Below are 26,972 nucleotides of genomic sequence, written 5' to 3' on the forward strand. Positions count from 1 at the left end.
CTTTTTCATAAGTGTAACCTTGAAGGTGTTTTCCCTGGCATTTGGAAGATTGTTTTGATAAAGTTACTTTTTAAGCCAGGTAAGGATGTCACTTATCCAAGGGCATACAGGCCAATTTAACTACTTTCAAATTTAGCTAAATTATATGAAAGATTACTGTTATTAAGGTTATCAGAATGGTTGGAAAATATAGGGTTACAATTACAATTTCAGTATGGTTTTAAAAAACAGTGTTCAACAGAGGATGCTATTAAGGATTTGGTTGACTATATCAATTGATCAGTTAGTATGTATTTTTGGTGCTATACATTGACTTTGAGGAAGTCTTTGACAATATGTGGCATCAGAGCATACTGCTTTCTTTCAGACAGGTCAATTGTCCTGACCTACTGTATAAAGCAATAGTCAGTTATCTTACTGGAAGAAAGATTGTAATAAGATCACAGCATAAGGAGCACTCTAAATTTGTAACCCGTGGATGTCTCCAGGGTTCTGTCCCCATGTTCTGGAATCTTGTTTAAAATTTGTGGTTAAGTGAACCAATGTCAAAGTGTCACAGAGTTGCATATGTGTGTGTTCCTGGAGGTTCCAGGCGCGAAATACAGGATAATGCTAACACTGTTATGAATAGCTTATTTCAATGGGCTTGCACACACAAATTATGGATAGCCAGTAAGCAAACTGTTATGATGCTATTCAAGAGTAAACTTAACATTGGAAAACCCCCTGTAGTTTTTATTGGGGATATCAGGTCCTGATGGTCAGTAGTGCTAAGCACCTGGGCATGATTATAGACAATAGTTTAACTTTTCTACCTCATTTAGAATATTTAGGAAAAAAAGTTAAGAAATTTTCTTCTGTTATTATTTGAATAACAAGAACAGAATGGGGCGTGTGGAAGAAGGCTTTGGTATTATATTACAAAGCAGCCTTTCTTCCGATTGTTGATATGGTGCAGATGTTTGGTACTTAAAGGTTATTAATGTTAAATTTAAGAAAAAATTATGGTGAATTCAAAGCCAAATGATTCTCTTATTGTTTCGAATTTGCAGAACTGTTTCCACCAATGCCTTGCAGGTTCTGTTGGGCTTCATGCAACTTAATCTATTTGTGGCGTACAGGGCATTCGGTTATTTTTTACATAAGGGCATTTCACTTACTTTTATGGGATATATATTTGACTGTAGACTGTAATAAAGAGAAAAAGAATATTATGAGTTATCTGATAAAGGTTTGGGATTGTATTTTATTTATTTATTTTTTTTTTATGAAAACCCCAAACACGAGGTATTAGAACCTATAGTACTTGGTACTGTGCTTGGGTTGGAGGTTGAGAGACGAGAGAAGACATTTGTTGACATTAGACTTGAACTTCTGTAGACTGTAATTTTTAGGAAATACGTATGAAGGAAGGTTGTTCCAGAAAACAGCAGTTGAATGAATTAATGAAGATGAAAAGTTGGTTCTGTAAGTTTGAAGTTGTACAGTAGACGGATGTTGGGGGGGAGGGGGCACGTGTTCAAACTGTTTTGAAAGAGAGAGAGAGTGGGAATTATAGAAGCCAATTCAGAAGAAAAGTGCCCATGGAAGTATCTGTAGAAAAGGCATGTAGCAGAAACAGTACATCTATGAGACAGCGAATGGAGAGACTCTGTTAGAGATGAGTCATTAATTAACCCAACTGCCCTCTTCTGAATGGAATCCAGAAGCCTGAGAGAGGTTTTGAGGGCACCACTCGGATGTGGGAACAATATTCCATGATATGTAAGGGCGGATTTGCGATTTGTATAGAGTGAACAGCTGTTTGGAAGAAAAGTAACGCCATGAGCGAAAGAGAAAAAGTTTTTTAGATGCAGAGGAGGCAATATTTGTAATGTGCTTGTGCCAAGAGAGAGAGAGATTAGAAGTCAGGGTAATCCCCAAAAGAGATATATCAACTTGCCTAGAAATCACAGTGTCACCAAAGATAAGCATAGGAGCAGAAGAATCCTTTTTGAGAAATATAAGACAACACTCAGTTTTAGAAGGATTGAAATCAACTAAGTTGTCTTTGACCCACTGGAGATTTACCTGGATTTCGGTATTTAAAGAATTCATAGTGGATATTCGAGAAGTTAAAGCTGATTGAGCAGGGCAAGTCTCAAAATGGAAAGTGGAATGCAATGTGCTATCATCGGCAAAACTATGGATAGGATTTCCAGTCAGTGGAAGAAGGTCATTAATACACAAGAGGAAAAGAATGGGAGAAAGAAATGAACATTGGGGGGGGGTGGGACACCAGCATTAGTGGAGAAGTTAGAAGACAGAGAGCCATCTACCATCATGCGCAAGTGAAGTGGATCAGAGAGAAAACTGGATAACCAATTACAGAAAACAGTTGGCAATCCAAAAGATGGTAGCTTGTTTAGAAAACCTTTATGCTAAACACAATCAAAAGCCTTTGAGATGTCAAGAGCAACTGCTTGTGTTTCACCAAACTTTGCATTGAATTTGTCCATAAATGGGTTACACAAGCTAGAATATCACCAGTGGATTGACACTGACAGAATCCACACTGGCAATCATTGATCAGACGGAAGATTTATAGGTAGTTTAAGAGTTGGTGGTTAATTGATTTCTCCATATTTTAGAAAGAGTAGAAGTAATTGCAATGGGACAATAACTGGATGGGAGGGATTTGTCACTCTTTTTAATAACTGACTGGATATGAGCAAATTTCCACGCAGAAGAAAAAACACATTTGGAATAAGAAAGTGAAAAAGGCAGGAAAGAACAGGATTAAGTTAAGGAGCACAGGTTTTTAGCATTAGCATTACTAGAGGTATATGATGCAAGAAAGCAAGCTTATGCAGCATCAGCCGAAAAAAAAAAAAAAAAAACTCTCCCATTCCATTCAAATGCCTGTCCAGCTCAGCTGGACAGGCATTTGAAAGGAATTAAAGTTATTCAGGCTACCAACAATAAAAGATGGAAGTCTGTTCCACCAATCAACTACTCGCTGGCTAAAGGCAAATTTGCACACATCTATTCTACAACTGGCTTTCCTCAATTTGAATCTGTGCCCCCTCAGGTTCTTAATCTTAGCAAGAGGAAGAATTCCATTAGCATTCAGCTTGCTTAACCCATTCAAAGCCTTATACACCTCAATCATATCACCTTGCAGGTGCCTACTCTCCAGGTGCTGAAATTTGAAGAACTTAAGCCTTTCTTGGTAAGAGCATCCCTTTGTTCCCCTCACCAATCTTGTTGCCCTTCTTTGTACTTGTTCAAGCAACTCTACATCCTTCCTAAAATGATGCTTCAAGACCTGTACACACTACTCTAGGTGTGGCCCGACCACTGCCTTGTATAATGGGATAATCACCTCCCTGTCCCTGCTAGCAAAATTACTATATATCATTGACAAGACTCCATGACTTGCCCTGGAAGCTCATCTGCACTGCTCTGCGAACTTCATATTTGACTGCACAATTATCCCCAGGTCTTTTTCACTTTCCACTTCCCCGAGTGTAGTACCACACAGTTGGTACATTTCTCTTCGGTTACTGCTATACACATGCAGTACTTTGCATTTGTCAATGTTAAAATTCAGTTGCCATTTCTCAGCCCATTTGCCCAACTTATCTAGATCCAGTTGGAGTAGCTTTCTGTTTTATTGTTATTAACAACTCTGCCAACCTTTGTATCATCTGCAAACTTGAACAATAAACCCAATATACCTTCATCAATATCAGTGAGAAATATACAAAACAACAATGGGCCCAATATCAAATCCTGGGGAACTCCACTAATAGCATTTGTCCATGAAGAGTAGTGTCCATTGATTACCACTCTCTGTCACATCCCACTCAATCATCCCTTTATCCATTGTAGCAACTTACCCTTAAAGCCATACCTTTCCAATGTCTTCCATGTGCAACAGTATCAAAAGCTTTCCTGAAATTAATGTATATGTATCAAAATTATTTGTGGCATTCAGTTCCTTTGTGACGACACCATTGCTTCCAATCAAACTGGTCAGACAAGACCTCCCTTTGTGTGCCTTAACTATTACTGCAGTCTTGTCTAGATGATCCTACAATGCTTCTTTAACCAGTGATTCAATTATTTTCTCTGGAACACAAGTTAAACTAACAGGTCTATAGTTACATGTGTCACCTTTTGAACTCGCTTTATGAATTGGGGATACATTTGCACACCTCCAGTCCATGGGGACCTCCCCTGAGTCCAGGGAATATTATAATTATGGCTAAGGGTTTGCTTACATCCTTTGCTGCCTCCTTTAATATAACTGGATAGATCCCGTCCACCCCAGGTGGCTTTTTTTACGTTTAATTTCAACAATTTCTCCTCCACTTTGCTCTCAGTTATTACAAAATCACTTGGCTCCCTATCAGAGTTTGATAATCTTCTGGCATTCTCCTCATTGAATAACTCCTCATGTGTGAATGTAGATGCAAAATACTTATTCAGTTTATCAGCTACCTGATCATGATCATCAATAGTCAACCCATTTATGTTAAGTGGTCCAATCTGATTCATTCCTTTCCTTCTAGAGTTTACATAAGTGAAGAACTCTTTGCTGGTTTTCTTTGCATCATTTGCCAAGGATTTCTTGTAATTTGCCTTTGCCTGTTAAACCTCCTTTGTTACTTGATTACAGACTAGTTTATATCTGCCATAGGATTCTGTGTCACCTGATACTTTATATGCATCCCATACATTTTTCTTCTCTGCCACGAGCCTCATTAGTTCGCCTGACATTCACTTAGACCTAAACCTTGAACACTATTTCTTAGTTGGAATGAAAAAGCCTAGTAGCCTCCAAAATTATGTTGCTAGAGAAAACAATCATCCAATAAATCCACAAATTCTTGCTAGTGTGTGAGTGACCAAACCACAAGTTCCAATCAATATCTGGAAAGTTAAAATCCCCCATTATAAGAAGTTTGACTTACTAGCCCATTCTGTTTCTCTGCACAACTGCTCATTATACTCATCAGATTCATTTGGCCTATAACACACACCTACTCTCATTTTTCCATTCCCGGTGCTTATGTCACACCAAACAGACTCAACATTGCATTGTCCACCAACATCAATTGGATGCACTTCGTTAGATTTTATGTATTTCTTTACTAACAGCATAACCTCTCCTCCCTCCCTTCCTGTCCTGTATATCCTTTCTGTTCACATTGTACTCCCCAAACTCCAATTCTGCACTGCTTATGTCTGTGTGACACCCCATCTCTGATATCCCAACAATATCTGCCTTTGATGTATTGAGTAGCACTTCAAGCTCATCAAATTTATTAACTATACTCCTAGCATTGGTGTACATTTTGAGAACAAGTGGAGAAATACCATCAGGATCTGGAGCTTTCTTAACATCAAGATCGTCAAAATCCTTCTGACATCCTTTTGATGGAAGAACACAGGAGGCATTGAATGGAGTGTGTTGGGAATGGTGGGAGGTGTTTTACCAAGATCATTAATATAGGATTTGGAATAAAAATGGGATGCTAGCTTTATCCTTGGCTGCAGTGACAACAGAACCATCTGGTTTTGAAAGAGGCGGGAGAAGAGATGGGCAAAAGTTGCGGCCAATAACTTTGGCAAGACACGAGAATGCTCAGCTACGATTAGGGCAAGAAGCAAGTTTTCTACTCTTAGCCTGTTCAAAATCTAGTTTGGAATGATTAATAACTGCTTTACAATTGTTGCTTTGGTGTAGGTAGAAAATGAAACTGAAGAATTGGAAACAAGACAATTATGATATGCAACGTTCTTCTCTTGAAAAACCTTAGCACATTTATTGGAAAACCAAGGTTTAGATAAAGGACAAGATTTTAAAGTGGAGTGTGGGATAAAGGATTCCATTCCTACAAGAATAATTTCACTGACACGATCTGAGCGAACGTCGACATGAAGTTTTGAAATAGTAATCTGACCAAGGAAAAGGAGAAAAGAAATCTCACAGGTCATCCCATTTTGCACTCTTGTAATGCCAAACAACACAAGGTTGAGAATAACCATGAGAAAAAGGCTCCATTGGAGATGAGACAATCACTAAGTTGTGATATGAGGTGCCTAAAGGACCACTCACTTCGACCGTGTACTTAGAAGGGTTGTTTCTGAGAAAAAGATCAAGCATGTTGGCTGTATGGTTAGGATTGTCTGGTATTTTTGTAGGTAAATGAACAATCTGTGCAAACTCATTAGTAATTGCAAAAGTCTCAGCATCTTGTCCAGCTGGGTCAGTGTGACTAGAAAACGGAAGCTAGCTGTAGTTGTGAACATTCAAATCACCAAGGAAAATTACCTCACTGTTAGGAAAGTTGGAGTGGAGAAACTCAAGTTGCAAAGAGAGGAAGCTGAAGAGCTCCAAGTGATTAGTGGAATTGGGAGAATGGTAGAGACAACAGATGAATTTGACACAATGAGGTAAAGAGATTTGGAGTAGTGATACAAGATTGGTGACATGACACTTCATACTTAAAGTTTCTTTTGTTTCAGGTAATAAGATTAAGAAATTTTTTTTTTCTGGATAAGGAGACAGGTCATGGCTCATTTAATTTTAATGCCGTGTTATTTTGGATTGTTGGATAGTCCACTATGCTTTTGTTCATTAGCATTAGTAGAGGCATTTGATGCAAGAAAGCAAGCTTATGCAGCATCAGCCAAAAAAAAAAAAAAAATAAATAAATAAATAAAAATAACCACTTCCACTTCACCCCTCTGTTCGTTTGAAATACCTGTCCAGCTGAGCCTTAAACTTATTTAGGCTATCAACTTCCACGACAAGGGATGGAAGTCTGTTCCACCAACCAACCACCCGCTGGCTAAAGTCAAATCACGTCTATCCTACATCTGTCTTTCCTCAATTTGAATTTATGCCCTTTCAGGTGATTATTCTGAGCAAGAGGAAGAATCCCATCAGCATTGAGCATGTTCAAACCATTCAAGGCTTTATACACCTCTATCAGATCACCTCGCTGGTGCGTCTCCAGACACTGTAATTTGCAAAACTTAAGCCTTTCTTTGTAAGAGCACCTTTGTTCCATTCACTAATCTTGTTGCCCTTCTCTGTACTTGTTCCAGCATCTCTACATCCTTCTTGAAATGAGGCCTCCAGACCTGTATACAGTACTCTAGGTGTGGCCTGACCACTGCCTTATACAAGGGAATAATCACCTCCTTATCCCTGCAAACAAAATTCCTATATATCATTGACAATACACCATGAGCTACTCTTGCAGCCCATCTGCACTGCTCAGAAAACTTTGTATCTGCCTGCACAACCACCACCAGGTCCCTTTCATTCTCTACCACTGTCATGTGAGGAGTCTTGGTGCCAAATTCTGCAAGACTGTTTAATATATGAAACAATTTAGAATAACTTTAAAGAATGTTATACCAAATTTGATAAATAGTAATGAACATGTATGCCTTTTAAACAGAAATAGTTATGATGCTTTGCAGGATTTTTGCAAGGGCAGTTTTTAAGGAAAGATGACAGATGTGTATGTGATTGCTGTCTGTGTAGAGGACTTGTGGTACTGAAACCTTGCAGAGAAAATGAACTTTCAGAATTACATCTGAACTTTAATCAACTTTCAAGCAAGTTGATTAAAATTAACAAAGCGAAATCTTGGAATGCATTGTATTTAACACAAACCTGACTGCTTACCTGAATTATATCTATCTTCTTCTACACCTCTAATTTTACTTACTTACATTGATATTTATGTTTGTTACTTACCTATTTAATAAAGTGATTTGTAATTGCATTGTATCATGCCTCACAGCATATTCAGTACTTAGCCTCCAAGCAGTGGAGTCTTTACTCATGACTGTGAGTGGTACTACGTTCAAGTAGATACCATGAAAATGAGATAAACATCTGAGCAAAAATGAAAACAGCCGAATAATATATATATGGCATATGTTATCTTTAAAAACAAAAAGCATATTATTAATTTTGAGAAAAGAAGAAAGTGTTCAGTTAAAGGATAAATTAACTTGTTACTTGAAATCGCCTTTACACTATTCAGTTTTTGGTGTATTTATTTTATTTTCTAATATTTGCAAAAGAATAAGAGAAGTTTACCTCAATATGATACGGAGAACACTTCCGTCTGATACTCTCCAGAAATTAAAACGAAAGCAATTGAAACGTCGAAAATCTTACATTCCAGTAAGAAATAATTAACAATTAAAAATCAAATGAACACAATTAAAAATTAAGTTAAAAATTAATTTAATGAAAAAAATTGCAAAACGATTTTCCTTCCTGAAGCTGACAATGCTTTTCGACTGTATGTCATGATCACAGGAATGAGAATTACCGAATAGGGGTAAGCACGGAACTTAAATAGGGATTATTTGTCTTTGCACATATGCGTAAAGGACCACGAGTTGGAGATTAGATATGGCCGGCGAACATTAACAGAACTCTCATGTAATTTAATTTCGAAGGTTTCTGCAATTAATAGTCTCGTATAATTATGTTGGACACTAAGTATTTTGGCCTCGTTAAATAAAAAAGTATGTTTTCATTAACAGCATGAAAGGCTAATTCTGATGCTGCTGAACGAGAAGCAAAAATGCTTCTCGTTCAAAACACGAAAAATTTTTGGCTTGTGCAACAAAAGCCCATGGCTTCCTTGCACCATATAGCTAATTCTAATACTAATATAAGAATTTTCAGTATTAAATAAGAGAAAGAGCTTTCCTGGCACTATTCACTTACTTTTACATTAGGGAGGACTGAAGTTAAAACAACTTTAATATAACACTGATATTGTTCTATTTAGAAATAATTTATATCTGCCAACTGGCAATAGCATGGGCAAATTATGCAAGAAAGCAAGCTTATACAGCATCAGCAAAAAAAAAAAAAAAAAAAAGAAAAAAGAAAGAAAAAGGAAGGGAAAAAAAGACACTTCCCATTTCATTCCCTCCGACAGTTTGTCTAATTTTCCTCGAATTTATTTAAGCTATCAACTTCCACAACAATAGACAGAAGTTTATTCTAGCAATCAACCACTCACTGGCTAAAGGCAAACTTCTGCAACTGTCCTACAAAATATGGAGCTATGTTTAAATCGTTCAGCATACTTTCGTTAAATAATAATTTAATTCACATAATTTAGTTAAACTTACACTGGTGTACATTAAGATCAATTTTGGTGCATTTTCTGAGAGCCTAATCACAAATTAGTTTTCGCTGCAGTCCGTATTAGGAGAGAAAAAAAAGAAAAAAAAAAAATACTTACCCTTCAAAGCAAAATACTGGAAATAGTTATTTCTCATTGCATTGCAGTTTTATTAGTTTTAAATCATTTTGCTGACTCATTAGTCCATTCCCCACTTGGTTCAAGTGAAAATGGATGTATGAGGGGTTGCGTTAATTTTCCAATTCTTTTCGAATCCTGAAACCTTTCATTGAATTCATGTTTTAGTTATTCTAGAAAATGATTGTATTTGCTTTTATCTAATTGTATATTAAGCCCTTCCATCAATACTTCTTTCATACACAGAAAGGGCAGCACCTCATCATTTAAATCAGAGGACAATATGTTGAGTTTCTTAAGAAATGATTGTACAACTGACAGCAATTCACAAATAACTTTGTCCTTTCCCTGTAATTTCTTAAAATTTGTATCTTCTTGAAGAAAAATTAGATGATTTCTTGCTGCTGGAACTGTGGAAATAGCAAGAAATGATTTTACTTTTTTCTGAATTGACTGCAGCCTTTGTAAAATGTGACCCTTGGTAAGCCAGCATACATTACTGTGGAGAAGCATATCATCGTAATTGACTTCAACTTCCTGAAGAAACAATTTGTAGCGATAATGAAGTGAAGATGTAGATGTAATAAAATTAACAATTTTTATAACTTTTTGCATTGTCTTCAAAATTTTTAATAAGTTTGCAACATAAGAGAGTTTGAATTATGCAGTGATAACTGAGCAAATTTATATTATCTGCTTCAGGTGGTGAACCAGCCCTTTATTTGAAGATGTCATTGCACGAGAACAGTCTGCGCATATTAATATTAACTTGGATACATCAATATCAATGTATGGCCTCCCCATGGGCCTCGGTATCTCCGCCCCCTTGTCCGAGATCTACCTCGCATCTATCGAAGAAAAAATTCTCCAACCCTTTTCCCCAAGGAATTAAACTATACATGAGGTATGCAGATGACGTCCTCTTAATAGGCAACAGAACCACCATCGATACTTTACTGAACATTTTTAACACAACACATGAAAGACTCAAATTTACCCTCGAAGTAGAAACCGATAATAAAATTAATTTTCTAAACCTCACTGTATACAAAATAAGCACATCTTTAGGCACCAAAATATACAGAAAAAACACACATACAGGTAAATTCTTACATTACCACTCACACCACCCTCTATACATCAAAAAAGCAGTTCTATACAACCAGATATACAACGCTGTAAAATATAGCCACACACAAACAGACCTATCTGTAGAATTGGAATACCTCACCAAAAAATTCATCGACAGAAAATACCCATCACAACTAATAAAAGAAACCATCACCAAAGTTCATAATAACACTAATAACCCAAACAAAATTATTAACCATGTGAACAAGAATAAGATACATAAACCCCTTATCGCGCTCCCATATCATCAACAATACGCTAGAAGACTTCAACAGATTTTTAAAAATACAGATATCAAATTAATATTCACATCTTATAACAAATTAAGTTCCAAATTCAATTCATACAAGACAACACACGAGTACGAGACACAAGATTACAACAACATTATATATTTGATCAGATGCCAATCAGACTGCCAAGCATGTTACATAGGCAGTACAACAGCAAAATTTGGGACATCAAAAATTTCCAAAACGCGTGCATACTACCACTTTAATAGTTTCAAAACTAATTCAGCAAGTACAGAACTAACACAACACGTCCAATCTCAAAATTACAACCTACTCATCGATTCAGCCATCACAGTAATTAAATTAAATTCTAGCTACAAAATCCTTGAGAACGAAGCCCTCGTCATCGAATGGTTTAAGCGCCATACATCACTCAACGTGTTAAACAGAAAGATTCCCGCCAATTTCTCCCCCATTTGGAATTTAGCACGCATTAAGTTTCCACGTGCACTGAAATCCATTTCGGGAACCCAACCCGTATATAATACAAGCGCACTCTCTTTTTCCACCCCCCCCACTATAGCTAACCGAAGACGAGGAATCTCGAAAGTCGCTCGTGCGCGACTATTAGCTTCTATTTTTTCTTTATTTATTTTTCTTCATTTAATTTAATTTAATTTAATTTAATTTAATTAGGCAACCATAGAATGGAAGGTGCACTTTCCTTTCTTAAAAATTTTTGTGGCCCACAACTTAGTTTTAAACCCATAATCCCTGTAAGTTATTAGAACCCTATAACCACTATGTATGTGGTAAATCTCTCCACCAGCTAAGCAGATTACTATGAGATGAGTGCTGAAAATTAAGCTAAGCTATACATACGATTTAGTTATTACATTACAGCACATAAAGACTCCTTAAAAAATCAAGAGGCTTTTGTGGATTTATTGGATGATTGTTTTCTACAGCAGCATGTTCGGGAGGTAACTAGAGGGAGTAATACTCTTGATCTGATTATCAGTAGTGATTCTTCATGCATCAAGAATCTGCAGATAAAGGAAACACTAGGTGGCAATGATCACAGTGTCCTGAAGTGGGATTTACTCAAAGAGGTAACTACCGTCAGGGGTGAAGGGAAGGGTTTTTGCTTTGGTAAAGGTGACTACGGTGGTCTGAGACAGTATTTAAATTCTAACCAGTGGGACCAACTGATGATGTTACCAACAGTAAATTCAAAATGGGAAGCATTCAAAGAACTTATCTTGGAAGCTACTAGGCTTTACATACAAACTCGGAAATATTGTTCAAAGTTTAGGCCTAAATGGATATCAGATGAACTAATTAGACATGTGACACAGAAGAAAAATGCATGGGATACATATAAATTAACATGTGACACAGAAGCCTATGATAGATATAAGCTGGTCTATTACCAAAGGAGGTTAGGCATGCGAAGGCACATTACGAGAAATCTTTGGCAAAGGATGCAAAGAAACAAAGCAAAGAGTTCTTTACTTATGTAAACTCTAGAAGGATGGGGATGAATCAGATTGGTCCACTTGATATCGATGGTTCAACTGTTGATGATCCTGCTCAGGTAGCGAACAAAATAAATCAATATTCTGCATCGACATTCACACATGAGGAGTTATTCATGGAGGGGAATGCCAGATGTGTATTCAACTCTGGCAGTAAGCTTGTTTGTTTGTTTGTTATTTGGTTTTTAGGAGCATTAGCAACTAAGGCCATATTGCTCCGTGAATATGCGGTGGTCATTCCTGACCTTTCCGCATCCTCCGTATTTGGTGGTGACGGGCTCGAACCCCGGTCTAATCAAGATGCGTGTGCTATGCACTGCTGCTCCTTCCCACCTGGCTACAGAGGCGCCCTGGCAGTAAGCTAGATAATCTTGTAATAACTGAGAGTAAAATGGAGGAGAAATTGTTGAAGATAAACACAAGAAAGGTACCTGGAGTTAATGGAATCTATCTAGTTATATTAAAGGAGGCGGCAAAGGAAGTAAGCAAACCACCAGCCATAATCATGAGAGCTTCCCTGGACAGCAGATGTGCAAATGTGACTCCAATCCACAAAGGGAGACACAGGTAATTACAGACCTGACAGTTTAACTTCTGTTCCAGGGAAATTAATGGAGGCACTGGTTAAAGAAGCATTGCAGGATCACCTAGACAAGACTTCAGTTATAGCTCGGAAACAACATGGGTTTGTTAACGGAAGTCTTGTCTGACAAATTTGATTGGATACTATGATGTAGTCACAAAGGAACTGGATGCAAAGTATAACTTTGATGTCATATATTTGGATCTCAGAAAAGCCTTTGATACTGTTGCAAATGGAAAATTGCTGCACAAATTGGAGCAGTGCGGCATTTGAGGCAAATTGCTGCTATGGATAAAGGGATGGTTGAGTGGGAGAAGACAGAGTGGTAATCAATGGACACTGCTCTTCGTAGACTAATGTTATTAGTGGAGTCCCTCAGGTTTCAGTGTTGGGTCCATTGTTGTTTTCTGTATTTATAAATGATATTGATGATGGTATATCAGGCTTAAAAACCAAGTTTGCAGACGATACGAAGGTTGGCAGGGTTGTTAATGACACTAATGACAGCACACTGCTGAAACAGGATCTAGAAAAGTTCAGCAGATGGGCGGAGAGGTGGCAAATGAAGTTTAACATTGACAAATGTAAAATACTACATATGGTTTGGTTGGGTTTTTTTTTTTAGGAGCATTAGCAACTATGGCCATATTGCTCCGGGATATGCGGTGGTCATTCCCTGACCTTTCCGCATCCTCCGTATTTGGTGGTGATGGGCTCAAACCCTGGTCTAATCAAGAAGCGTGTGCTACGCACTGCTGCTCCTTCCCACCTGGCTACGGAGGCACCTCTACATATGGGGAAGCAGTAATCCCAGAGTACCACACTGACAGTGGTAGAGAAAAGGACCTGGGGGTAATTGTGCAGGCAGATATGAAGTTTTCTGAGCAGTGCAGACGGTCTGCAAGAGTAGCTCATGGTGTCTTGTCGATGATATACAGGAATTTTTCCAGCAGGGATAAGGTGATTATCCCCTTGTATAAGGCAATGGTCAGGCCACGCCTTGAGTACTGGTCTACAGGTCTGCAGGCCTCATTTTAAGAAGGATGTAGAGTTGTCGGAACAAGTACAGAGAAGGGCAAGATTAGCGAATGGAACAAAGGTTGCTCTTACGAAGAAAGGCTTGAGTTTTGCAAATTACAGTGTCTGGAGACTAGGCACCTGCGAGGTGATTTGATTGAGGTGTATAAAGCATTTAATGGTTTCAGCATGCTCAATGCTGATGGGATTCTTCCTATTGCTCAGAATAATCGCCTGAGAGGGCATAAATTCAAATTGAGGAAAGACAGTTGTAGGACAGATGTACGGAAGTTTGCCTTTAGCCAGTGGGTGGTTGATTGCTGGAATAAACTTCCATCTGTCGTTATAGAAGTTGACAGCTTAAATAGATTCAAGGCAGAACTTGACAAACATTTGGAGCGAGTGGATGGGAAATAAGGGTTTTTTTTTTTTTTTTTTTTTGGCTGATGCTATATAAGCTTACTTTCTTGCATCATGTGCCTTTGCTAATGCTAATTCTAAAGAATCAATTTTGAATGCCTTTGTGATATTTTTTCTTAAACACATTTCTGGAGGTCATTACCAAAAAACAAATTTGCACTTTCTGGTTTATTAGGCTTTTCTGTTAGTGCAATCTATTATAAATGGATAGTAATCTCCATCTTGCTGCCTTTGCGATAATACTGATAACTGGAATTCTGTGGGTTTTTACATTACGGTATTATGGTGAAATGAGTTCCCCTTCAATGAAATCTCCAATCATATAAAAAACATAAATAAATTTTCAGAATCATCTCTCATTCCAGCAAGTGCTGGCAGTGCTAGGAAACAAAACAAAATTGGACTAAGGTAAAGAAAGCCAACACGAGAACGACGAGGAACGCAAGATAACTTATGTGGAAAATTAGTTTCCTGACACCGGACTCTAGCGCTGCTCGCTCGGTAAACAGATGGTAAGTGTTATGAGTCTGGAGCCGAAATCAAGAAGGATATATTGATTGATAGGTAGGCGTGGCAAACGATGAAATGATTGCTGGTCGGTGCAACAGATGACAAGCTACCGTGTAGTTATTGGTTGGCATTATGATGTGTATTTATGAGTAAAGAATGGTACATAATAGTTTTGTGATGAACGGTAAACAGGTAATAGTAGTGATGAATCTTTTAAAGATGGAAGAAATTTGTAAGAAAAATAAAATGTTGGTTGATTTTTTGATGAAAACTAAATTAATAAAAGTTTTGTTCCATTTATTTTTATGTTCTTCATTATATTTTTTTCTCATTATTAAAAGCAGATTTTTGGAGTTCATGAGTGATTTTACTATATTGTTGATTCAGATTTGGTTATGAAAAAAGGAAAAGTTTCTTTATTTTTTTAACCTAACCTTAGATTAGGAAATAATAAACAAAGAAAGAAAGATTCTTTATTAGCATTAGCAAGGGTACATGATGCAAGAAAGTAAGCTTATATAGCATCAGCCAAAAAAAAAAAAAAAAAAAAAAACCCTTATATCACCCATCCTCTTGCTCCAAATGTTTGTCAAGTTCTGGCTTGAATCTATTTAAGCTATCAACTTCTACAACGACAGACGGAAGTTTGTTCCAGCAATCAACCACCCGCTGGCTAAAGGCAAACTTCTGCACATCTATCCTACAACCGTCTTTCCTCAATTTGAATTTATGCCCTCTCAGGTGATGATTCTGAGTAAGAGGAAGAATCCCATCAGCATTGAGCATCCTCAAACCATTCAAGGCTTTATACGCCTCAATCAGATCACCTTGCAGGTGCCTAGTCTCCAGACACTGTAATTTGCAAAACTTAAGCCTTTCTTCATAAGAGCAACCCTTTGTTCTGTTCACTAATCTTGTTGCCGTTCTCCGTACTCACAACAGCTCTATGTCCTTCTTAAAATGAGGCCTCCAGACCTGTATACAGTGCTCAAGGTGTGGCCTGACCATTGCCTTATACAAGGGGATAATCACCTCCTTATCCCTGGTAGAAAAGTTCCTGTATATCATTGACAAGACACCATGCGCTACTCTTGCAGACCGTCTGCACTGCTCAGAAAACTTCATATCTGCCTGCACAATCACCCCAGGTCCTTTTCATTCTCTACCACTGTCAGTGTGGTACCACAGAGTTGAAACGTTACTCTGGGATTACTGCTTCCCATATGTAGTACTTTACATTTGTCAATGTTAAACTTCATTTGCCACCTCTCAGCCCATCTGCTGAACTTTTCTAGATCCTGTTGCAGCAGTGTACTGTCATTAGTGTCATTACCAACCCTGCCAACCTTCGTATCGTCTGCAAACTTGAACATTAAGCCTGATATACCATCATCAATATCGTTAATAAATACAGAAAACAACAATGGACCCAACAATGAACCCTGAGAGACTCCACTAATAATTAGTCCATGAAGAGCAGTGTCCATTGATTACCACTCTCTGCCTTCTCCCACTCAACCATCCCTTTATCCATAGCAGCAATTTGCCTCCAGTGCCACACTGCTCCAATTTGTGCAGCAATCTTCCACGTGCAACAGTATCCAAGGCCTTTCTAAGATCCAAATATATGATATCAGAGTTATTCTTTGCATCCATTTCCTTTGTGACTACATCATAGTATCCAATCAAATTTGTCAGACAAGACTTCCCCGTAACAAACCCGTGCTGTGTCCGAGCTACAACTGAAGTCTTGTCTAGCTGATCCTGCAATGCTTCTTTAACCAGTGCCTCCATTAAGTTTCCTGGAAAAGAAGTTAAACTAATAGGTTTGTAATTACCTGTGTCTCCCTTTGATGATCCTCCTTTCTGGATTGGGGTCACATTTGCACATCTCCCGTCCATGGGTACCTCTCCCCCATGTCCAGGGAAGCTCTCATAATTATGACTAAGGGTTTGCTTACTTCCTTTGCCGCCTCCTTTAATATAACTGGATAGATTCCATCCATCTCAGGTGCCTTTCTTATGTTTATCTTCAACAATTTCTCCTCCACTTTACTCTCAGTTATTACAAGATTATCTAGATTACTGCCAGAGTTGAATACACCTCTGGCATCCCCCTCCCTGAATAACTCCTCATGTGTGAGGAGTTATATATATATATATATATATATATATATATATATATAGTTAATAGCTATTGAGGTGTTGATTGATGTTATGATATGTGTGTGTGTCCGCACGAGTGTCTTTAAAAATAAAAGTACAGTAATAAAAAATTAATATTTTGTTAATAAACAATTTATGCACTAGTCTACCCATGATTCTAAAGAAAAAAGGTTAGGTTACCCCCTCCATTTCGGGAGGGGTTCAAGCTCCCATGGGATTCAAGTGGAGGTAACCAGACCTTTTTTCACCATTATGGAAAGTGTTCATTAGGGCAAGTTACCATTAGGGCTTCTGAGGGATACTAAACTGATGTTATCGTGTGTTGTGTTCGTGCACCAATCAGCACATCGTTTGCTACGACTACCTGTCAATCAACATATCGTTCTCGACTTTGCTCCACACCGATAACACCTACCGTCTCTTTACTGAGCGAGCAGCGCTAGTGTACCATATCGAGAAACTAATTTTCCATGTAAGTTATCTGACGTTTGTTGTCTTTCTTTACCTTTGCCCAAAATGATTTGGAAATGAAGATGATTAATTAAGAAGTACGAAGCAGGACAAAGTTTGTCATCTATTGCACGCAATTAGGTCTCCCTGCTTCAACAGTGAATACTATTTTAAGGGACAGTGCACGTATAAAAGAACATGTTAAAGGATCAATGCATTTAAGATCAACAGTGACCACAAAAGAGCGTTCAGGTGCTATATCAAAGATGGAAGATGGAACATATGGATGGAAAATCAGATTCAGAAGCAAGTGCTCCTGAGTCCAATGGCCATTCTAGCAAAAAGAGGTATTTACGAAGATATTAATGACAAGTACAGTGAACTCCGAGCCAAGTTCGTGGCAAGCAACGGGTGGTTTAATTGGTTCAAGTATCGCACTGGTTTCCAAAACAATAAAGTATGCGACGAAGTTGCCAGTGCTAATTCTGTAGCTGTAGAGAAATTTTGTGTTGTGTTGGAAAAAAACCCCTTCTAAACTTAAACAGCACCTAAACCTATGCAGCAGCATGCTTATTAGCTGGAGAGTTAATTCTGGCAATGATGCTTGAAAGGTAGAAAAGTTTTAAATAGTATCACATAAGTCAAGCCAATTTTCAACAGGAAAAAGTAATGGCATTCACCTCTATGTATTTATTCAATGTTCTTTATTATTGCACACAATGGCGATGGGAGGGGGGAGATAGGTCAGATTTTCCAAACATCAACCCATGTAGGGACCAAGTCCTTAGCTGTTATTTAAAAGTTACAAAATGGGGTGGGGTGGGGGTGTTTGGTAATGCTGTTTTCTCCAGTACCTCGGTTGGTTCTTAATGCTAATGAACATAGTAACATACACCTGGCAGAAGTTATTTGTTGATGATGAATGTTGAATTTCTAACTTCAAACAACTCCATAAAAAATAGGAAAGAAAGGAGAAAAAAATAATAAAAAACAGAGGGATGGTAATAAGGAATTTACAACATTCAACATGAAATAAACATGTTGAGGCAAGTACCATTATTTTGTATTCTGCATAAATCGAAGTTTCCTCCCTCCCTCCCTCCCTCCCTCCCTCCCTCTCCCCCTCTCTCTCTGTTTGTCTGTCTGTCTATATATAAACTTGAACGTTACTCTTTGCAGATCACAAGATGCCAGTGGATAATTAATAGTTATCAAGCCTTATTATAAGCTGCGCAGCATAAGTGTGAAGATGACAGAAAGATTATAAAACATTACAAATAAAATATAACAAACATACAATTGTTTACCAATTTTATTTAAGTTATATTTATTAATAATTATTATGTAATTCCTTTTACTCTATCTTGAGGGCCATTTAATTTGCTGTTTTGAGGGAGTTGATGCATTTATATCTACTGTATATATAAAATCACTATACCGATATAAAATTGAATGTCCATTGTGAAAATGATGGCAGAGAGCTGGTTACTAGTTTTAATACAGTAGAGCATCGATAATCCAAACTAATTTGGACTTAGTTCAGACTTCTGATTTGTTCAGATTTCTGAACTTATTAAAAATACAGTTCTGGAGACTAAAAAAAAGTATAGTAAGTTTAGAAATAAAAACACTAAATTGTACTTACGTATTTTCATTCATAGGTAACAAAACAAATGGAACTCTCAGTCACAATAACATATATGTATAGGCTTTTAACGAAAATAATTACTTATTTTCACACTGATATTATATAGTTATTTTTTGCTGCACCTTTGAACTTCGTTTCTTTGCTGTCAGATCTCTCACTCTTTTCAGCAAGAGTAGTTTAGTTAGACAGTATTCAGTTTGTTGCTCTTACCTAGCCCTCGTGGGTAGTACAGTTGGCAGAATCATTATCCTCCCCATCCTGGGTTTTTACCTGAGTTCGAGTCCCATCAACAATGAGAGGAATTTTTATGGGCCTTTTTCACAACGTGGCTGAGTTAGTCGGTCTCAGGCGAGGGTAGCATGGTTTTCTCCCTGAAACTTGGGTTTATCATCCAGCAAACAAAAATTCGACCACAGAACATGCAATTTACAGAAAGTATACATGGAGCAATATGGCCTTAGTTACTGATACTCCCAGACCCCAACTACAACAACAAACAGCATCTTCGTGGGATGGGTCATTAGCTGTTCTCATAGTTTTTATATTTTTCTGCACCATCATCAAATCGAGTTTCGACGAGAACTTGAAAATTTTTTCCTTGTTGTTTTTCAATTCTGTTATGGTTGACTTTCCAACCTTGTAAAATCTTGCTAATGAAGACCCGCTTTCTTCCTTTGAAAGTCTGTTTACAGGATCAAACACACTTTGAAAGCCTGTAAACAGACTTTCAAAGTCTGTTTTTTTTTTTTTTTTTTTTTTTTTACCATAACTTCGGTATGGTAAAATAAAACTGTAAATGTTCAGAATCTCTTCATTCCTATATCTAAACTTCACAAACATTTTACTCCATATCTCACTTGTGTGTATCGTGTTAGTTGCAATTTCTGCATGCCATGTCCTTTGTTTTTGATTGATGCTTTTTTTTTTTTTACTGTTTTAGATTTTAGTCCCCCCCCACCAAAAAGTCAGTGAACAGAAATATCAGAATACAAAGAATTATGTTTAGGTAGTACTGTATATAAATTAATTAAGCTACGTACTTAAGTATAAATTTACTTTTATTTTGCTAACCTGTTGATAATATTCTTCCAATTTTCACGTATCATTTAATTTTGTTAATTGGTAAGGTAAAATAAAAGTATAAATTTGTGCTTTATATCTTCATTTTTATAGCCTGTGGATAATATTCCTCCAATATTCACTTATTACAATTGCCAAATAATAGAACAAAATTCAATTCGTGATCGCAATAACTGGCATTTACTGCAATTATTTTATGGCATCAGCATAAAAAATAAAATAAAATAAATACATGCTGGCTCGTTCAGGTTATTGACGTTCATATTTTTGTGCTCTACTGTATAAGCATGAGGATGGGTGACACGTGCATTGCTCAATGCTAGTTTAATAGAATTTATATTTTTATATTTTTACATGTTCAAAGTAGTTCAATCAGTTCTTAAAATGTGTAATCTTGGGAGCCATTTATTTCCCTATTTGTGGTATACTAGCATAAAAGCCATTTCATGTTTAATAAAAAAATAAAATTGTTGAAACCACTGTAATTACTTACTATATTGTACTGGAGTGGGTATATGTGGGTTGTCACTATAATTTGATGCAGCCATCAATCCTACAGGATGGTGTGGTAATACCCTTGGACCCATCATGGAATACATCTGAAGAAATAAACAAAAAAGCATACCCTTTTAAACTAGAATATAAATAAACTTGATAACTTACTTTACAGAAAGCACATCTTATTGCATTTTTTCCCTTTTAATTAGGACTGTTATTGGAACTACTGTATTAGAAAATACTGAGAATGCATGGTACAAAGAGGGTAAAAACAACAAATCAATCATCTTTTCTCACTATTATAACAACATTCAAAATTAATTAAAAATTTATATATGGACATTAACTTTTTTGCAAAACAGGATAACAATTTTTTTTTTTTTTTTTTTTTGGTTTTTCGGAGCATTAGCAACTAAGGCCATATTGCTCCAGGAATATGCGGTGGTCATTCCCTGACTTTTCCGCATCCTCCATATTTGGTGCTCACGGGCTCGAACCCTGGTCTAATCAAGAAATGCGTGCTACGCACTGCTGCTCCTGCCCACCTGGCTACCGTGTGGTGCCCAGGATAACAATAAAATTTATAAACTAAATTTACAAGTTACAAAACATAGCACTTTCTCTCTAAAGATTGTTACAGAGAATTAAATACAAAATATAAAACAAAATTGTTTACATACAAGATGCAAAAATAAATTAAGTAATACAGTTAAAGAAAGCAAATAAATTTAATGAATTTCAAGTACTGGTTAATCATCAAATGCAGACATTGTGGGGATATTAGAAATATGGTGTCAAAAGGGAAGTAGAATCTGAATATGGGGAGAACAATGTGTACAGAAAGGATAGGCAGCACAGACAGGGTGGAAGGGGGTTACACTTTTAGTAAAAAACCATATTAAATCTAAGAGTGCATCTGCATGACATGGGTGGCCATTGCCAATGGCCACCCATGTCATGCAGATGACTGTTATTGGAACTAGGAAAACAAAAATGAGAATAGGAGTGTGTTACACAACAAATGACTGTGATGAACAAAACAAACAACTATACAAAGAAATAGAATGGGCCAATAAATCAGAATGTCTTGTAATGGCAGATTTTAATTTTCCAGATACTGACTGGTACTTGTGGATTGGTCACTCATACAGAAATCAGACTTTTACGGATTTATTAGTTGACTATTTTCTTCAGCAGCATGTTAGACAGGCAACAAGAGAAATCAATACTCTTGATTTGACTATCAGCATTTATTATTATTATTATTATTATGTCTAAGGTGGCACCTAGACTTCCGTCTATCTCCACCTGATAAAGTTGACTTTGTGCAGAACCTCTGCAAAATAGACCTGTATGGAAGGTCATACAGGTCTATTTTGACTATGACTATCAGCAGTGAGTCATGCATTAAGAATATGCAGACAAATGAAACACCAGGTGAAAATTATTAGAGATGTGGGGTTTACTCAAAGATATACCCACCATCAAGGATAAAGAAAAGTGCTTTTAATTTTGTAAAGGTGACAACAGTGGTCTCAGACAGGTTTTAAATTTTATATAATGGGACCAACTGATGATGTTTGTTTGTTGTTTGGTTTTTAGGAGCATTAGCAACTAAGGCCATATTGCTCCGGGGATATGCGGTGGTCATTCCCTGACCTTTCCGCATCCTCCGTATTTGGTGGTCACGGGCTCGAACCCAGTCTAATCAAGAAGCGTGTGCTACGCACTGCTGCTCCTGCCCACCTGGCTACGGAGGTGCCGACTGATGATGTTGGCAACAGCAAATTCTAAATGGAAATGGGAAGCATTCAGCAAAGTAATGACAGAAGCTACTAGGCTTTTTATACCAAATAAGAAATACTGCACAAGGCTTAGACTTAAATGGATGTCAGATGAACTAATGAGACTTATGGATTCAAAAAATTATTTTGATATCATATACTTGGATTTCAGGAAAGCTTTTGATACTGTTGCACATAAAAGATTGCTATACAAATTTGAGCAATGTGGCATTAAGTGCAAGTTACTGCTATGGATAAAGCGATGGTTGATGTTGTTGTTATGAGGGTTTGACGGTGCATAAGCTGCAGTGACTATAATACACCTATTCATAATATAAGGATATGAGAAATTTTTGTAAAATCAGAAATGATTAAAAAGTCCAGTTTGCTTGAGGTAGTTGAAAAATTCGAAAATATTTGCCTTGTCACAATGAGATGCTCTAAAGTTATTGGTTTATCAAGATTTACCAGTGATAGCAGGGTTGATGTTCTGTCTTGTCTACAGTAAGGGCAGTCAATTAGAATGTGTTTAACAGCCAGATTTATAGAACAATGTGGACACTGTGGCAGATCGTCTCTTGTGAGTAAATAAAGGTGGGTTAGATGAGTATGACCTATTCTTGCCCTTGAAAGGACTACTTCTTCTCATATTGATGTACAGACACTGCAGCACCAAATTTTCAGACTTGGTTTAAACTGCATGGGTTAAGATGAGTATGACCTATTCTTGCCCTTGAAAGGACTACTACTTCTCATCTTGATGTACAGACACTGCAGCACCAAATTTTCAGACTTGGTTTAAACTGCAAGAATTTATTATTATTTTGAGAGTGCCAGGTTGTTGTCCATTCTGATAGGCATGCAGCATGAATAATTTGTGTATAGTCTGATGCTGGACAGGGATATTCGTTAAATCTAAGGTGGTTGGATTTTTTGCAGCTTTGTTGGCAAGTTCATTGCCCAAAATACCAGAATGTGCTGGAATCCAACAGAAGGTGACTAATAGGTGGTGTTTTTCAATCTATAGTAACAAGTTTCTAATTTCATCAAGAACAGGATCAACTTTATCTGAAGAATTACATAATGCTAAGATTAGGCTGAGGGAATCAGTGTGAATAACATATTTTAAAAAACCAGAACAGAGATTTTCTAAAGCTAATTTAATTGCATATAGTTCGGCTGAGAAGATACTGAATTCAGATGGAAGGGATGCTGAAATTGTGGTATTTGGAAACACTGCGACTGCTCCAACATTTGAATTAGATTTAGCGCCATCTGTGTATATTGGAGAAAAATCAATATATCTTTGATTGTGAACAGCATGAAGTTGTCTGCTTGCAACATATTCGAAGCTTGCAACATTTCCCCATTGATAGAGGTGAGTGTCACAGGTCGGTATAGGAGGTTGAACCCAGTGGTTGAATACAAGATGCTACCTGTTGTACGAAATGGATGGAAGCATTCCAAACCAGCATCAATTCAAGAAGGTGCACACCAGCTAGTTTTACTATGCTAGATTTATTTCTGTAGAGGATTTCTAATGGTGTATTGAAAAGGAATGACTGAATGGGATGCGAGGCACAACTTTGTACCTTGACAGCGTACTTAAGCAATAGTGATTTCCTATGTAAAGATCATCATCATCATCAGCCATTTTCAATCCACTGCAGGATGAAGGCCTCTCCAGCAACTTTCCAGTTCCTTCTGTTTTGAGCACTGGCCATCCATTTACTACCCAAAAACTCATGAATTTCATCTATCCATCTCCGCCTTTGTCTTCCAGATTTTCTTCTAGCTCCTCTTAGGTACCATTCTGTTATTTTCTTAGTCCATCTGTCATCATGTCTTCGAGCTATGTGTCCTGCCCAAGACCATTTTAGTTCTTTAGTTTTGATAAGAATGTCCTTTACTTGAGTTTGCTGCCTAATCCATGTGTTTCTCTTCTTATCTAACAGTCTGATTCCCAATATAATTCGTTCCATTCTTTGCTGTGTAGTTCTCAGCTTCTCTTCCATTCTTTTGGTGAGTGCCCAAGTTTCACTTCCATAAGTCATGGTGGGGAGTATACATTGATTCATTATTTTACGTTTCAGACAAACTGGGATGTTGCTCTTCAGTATATGACTATATTTCCTGAATGCTATCCATCCAAAATTGATTCTTCTCTTGACTTCCAGCCATTTATCATTATTACAGCTAATAACTTGTCCCAGATAAGTATATGACTCCACCTTTTCAATTACTGCTCCTTCAATCATTATTTCCCTTTCCGTGTCATACTTGTTCATCATTACTTTTGTTTTAGCCATATTCATCTTTAGTCCAAAATCCTTACTAACTGTGCTTAACTGATTAAGATTTTCCTCAAATTCTTTGGAATCGTGGCTTATGACAACAATGTCATCTGCAAATCGTAAATGGTTTAGGTACTCTCCGTTCACAATGACTCCTTTCTGTGACCAGTCTAATCTTCTGAAAGCTCCCTCAAGGGCAGCAGTAAACAGCTTCGGAGATATTGTGTCTCCTTGTCGAACTCCTTTCTCGATTTTAAATTTGCTACTGTCTTTGTCTAGTCTAATAAAGGAGGTAGCACTCTCATATATTTTCTTCAAAATCATAATATATGGGGTATCTATGCCTTGTCTTTCCAGTGCCCGAAACATTGCCTTATGCTGTATGGAGTCAAATGCCTTCTCATAATCCACAAATGCCAGGCATAATGGTGTTTTATATTCATTTGCTTTCTCCATTAGCTGTGATATTACGTGAAGGTGATCCATAGTTGAGAATCCTGTCCTAAAGCCAGCTTGCTCTTTCGGTTGATTCTCATCAAGTATTCTTTCTAATCAGTTAGTAATGACCCTTGTGAACAACTTGTAGATATGGGATAACAAGCTAATTGGTCTATAATTTCCAATTTCTGATTTATCTCCTTTCTTATGTAGCAAAACTATGATTGCATTATTCCACTGCTTAGGCGTCACACCTTTTCTAATGAACTTTGTGAAGAGCCTTGCTAGTTTTTGTGTTATGTCTCTTCCTCCCAATTTTAACAACTCTACAGTAACTTCATCTTCCCCCGGGGCTTTCCGATTCTTCAATGCATGTTCTACCTCATCAGGAAGAATATCGGGTATGTCGTATGTGTTGCTACTTTGCAATCCATCTTCCCCACTGCTGGTATCATTCCCTCGCTCCTTGTATAATTCTCTATAGTAGTCTTCTGCTATTTGAATTATGCCTTCTCTGCTGTTTATAAGTACACCATCGCTATTCTTCAGTTTCAGTATCATTTGTCTTTCTGTATTACTGCTCATGGCTGCTGATTTAAATCCTTTGTTTTCCCTTAATGCTTGTTCTACTTTTCTTGTGTTAAATCTTCTTATGTCCTCTCTGAGTCTCTTTCTAATGGCTTGGCATAACTCAGTATACTCAATTTTCTCCCTGTCAGTGTTTTTCTTGCTCTTCATTTGTCGTCTTTGGTTCATCATGACAAGTGTTTCTTGACTAATTTTTTCTTCTTTGGATTTCTGTTTCCCTATAGGTTTCTTGGGCTTTATCACTTTCAGAAAGTTGTAATATTCCTCGTTGATATCTGGTCCTGAGCAGTCTGCAGAAGCTCAAACTTGTTCTTAAGTTCCAGTACATACTGCTTTTTCTCCTCCTCTGTTATCTCAAAGATCTTTGTATTATTTACTCAAGTCAGTTTTTCCTTTCCTTTCCTACATCTATATCAAGTGTACATCTTACCATTCTGTGATCACTTCCAACATTTACCTTATTCAAGACGGTAACATCATTCACAATATATCTTCTTTTAGTGGGGATCAAACTGATTTCATTAGTTGTTAATCCATTTGGACTCTTCCATGTCCACTTTCTGTTCACCCTTTTCTTGAAAAAAAGGGTTCATTACTGACAATCCTTGAGATTCTGCAAATTCCATAAGTCTTTCACCTCTTTCATTTCTTTCACCAATTCCAAAATTTCCTATAGTTTCCCTTTCTGCACTGTTTTGTCTTTTTCCAACCTTAGCATTGAAGTCTCCCATAATAATAATAGTGTAGTGGGTTTTCTGCTCATCTAGAAGACTCAGTTTCGGTGTACATTTCTTCACCCTCTTCATCATCATGGCTCGATGTTGGTGCATAAATCATTATAATCTTTAGCTTGTAGCTCTTAGAAATCTTGAGTATTAGTCTTGACACCCTTGGTGATGTACTTTTGAATTCCAAAATGTTGTTTTTAAAATCTTTATGGACCAGAAACCCAACTCCACCTTCACTCCTTTCACTGTTTCCATTGGTGTACAGCAGATTTCCACTTGATAAACTTATAAGTGATTCATTTCTTCTTCTTGTTTCAGCCAAACCGATGATATTCCAATTCACATTTTCTAATTCCTTTTCCAGCTCTAATATCCTGTCTTCACCGATGAGTGATCATACGTTATAACAGGCCAAGTTCAGTTTCCGTGCAGATATGTAAAGATAGTGGTGGTTCATGAGCATCAATGTAAAGGCTATGTGCTGGCGATGTTCTGAATGCACCAAGTGCAATCCTCAATGCACTGTGTTGAACTGGATCAAGTCAAGATAAGGCACTCATTCAGGCAGAA

General features: G+C 37.2%; 1 protein-coding gene across 8 annotated transcripts in view; it reads right to left on the bottom strand.

Moving 5' to 3' along the window:
- Positions 1–26,972, bottom strand: part of LOC150086018 (uncharacterized) — a 576,308-nt gene that overhangs the window by 48,685 nt on the left and 500,651 nt on the right. For all 8 annotated transcript variants that reach the window (XR_016546983.1, XR_016546988.1, XR_016546987.1 and 5 more), the window contains one exon: positions 20,566–20,671. Coding sequence is in view for 1 of the 8 variants with exons in the window: in XM_090374334.1 (XP_090230460.1) it covers positions 20,566–20,671 (106 nt within the window). In the remaining 7 variants the exon portion in view is untranslated. The remainder of the gene's footprint in view (positions 1–20,565; positions 20,672–26,972) is intronic.

The sequence above is a fragment of the Mastigoproctus giganteus genome, chromosome 5 (assembly GCF_048544385.1).
Source record: "Mastigoproctus giganteus isolate SK-2022 chromosome 5, ASM4854438v1, whole genome shotgun sequence".
In the NCBI taxonomy this organism is placed as follows: domain Eukaryota; kingdom Metazoa; phylum Arthropoda; class Arachnida; order Uropygi; family Thelyphonidae; genus Mastigoproctus; species Mastigoproctus giganteus.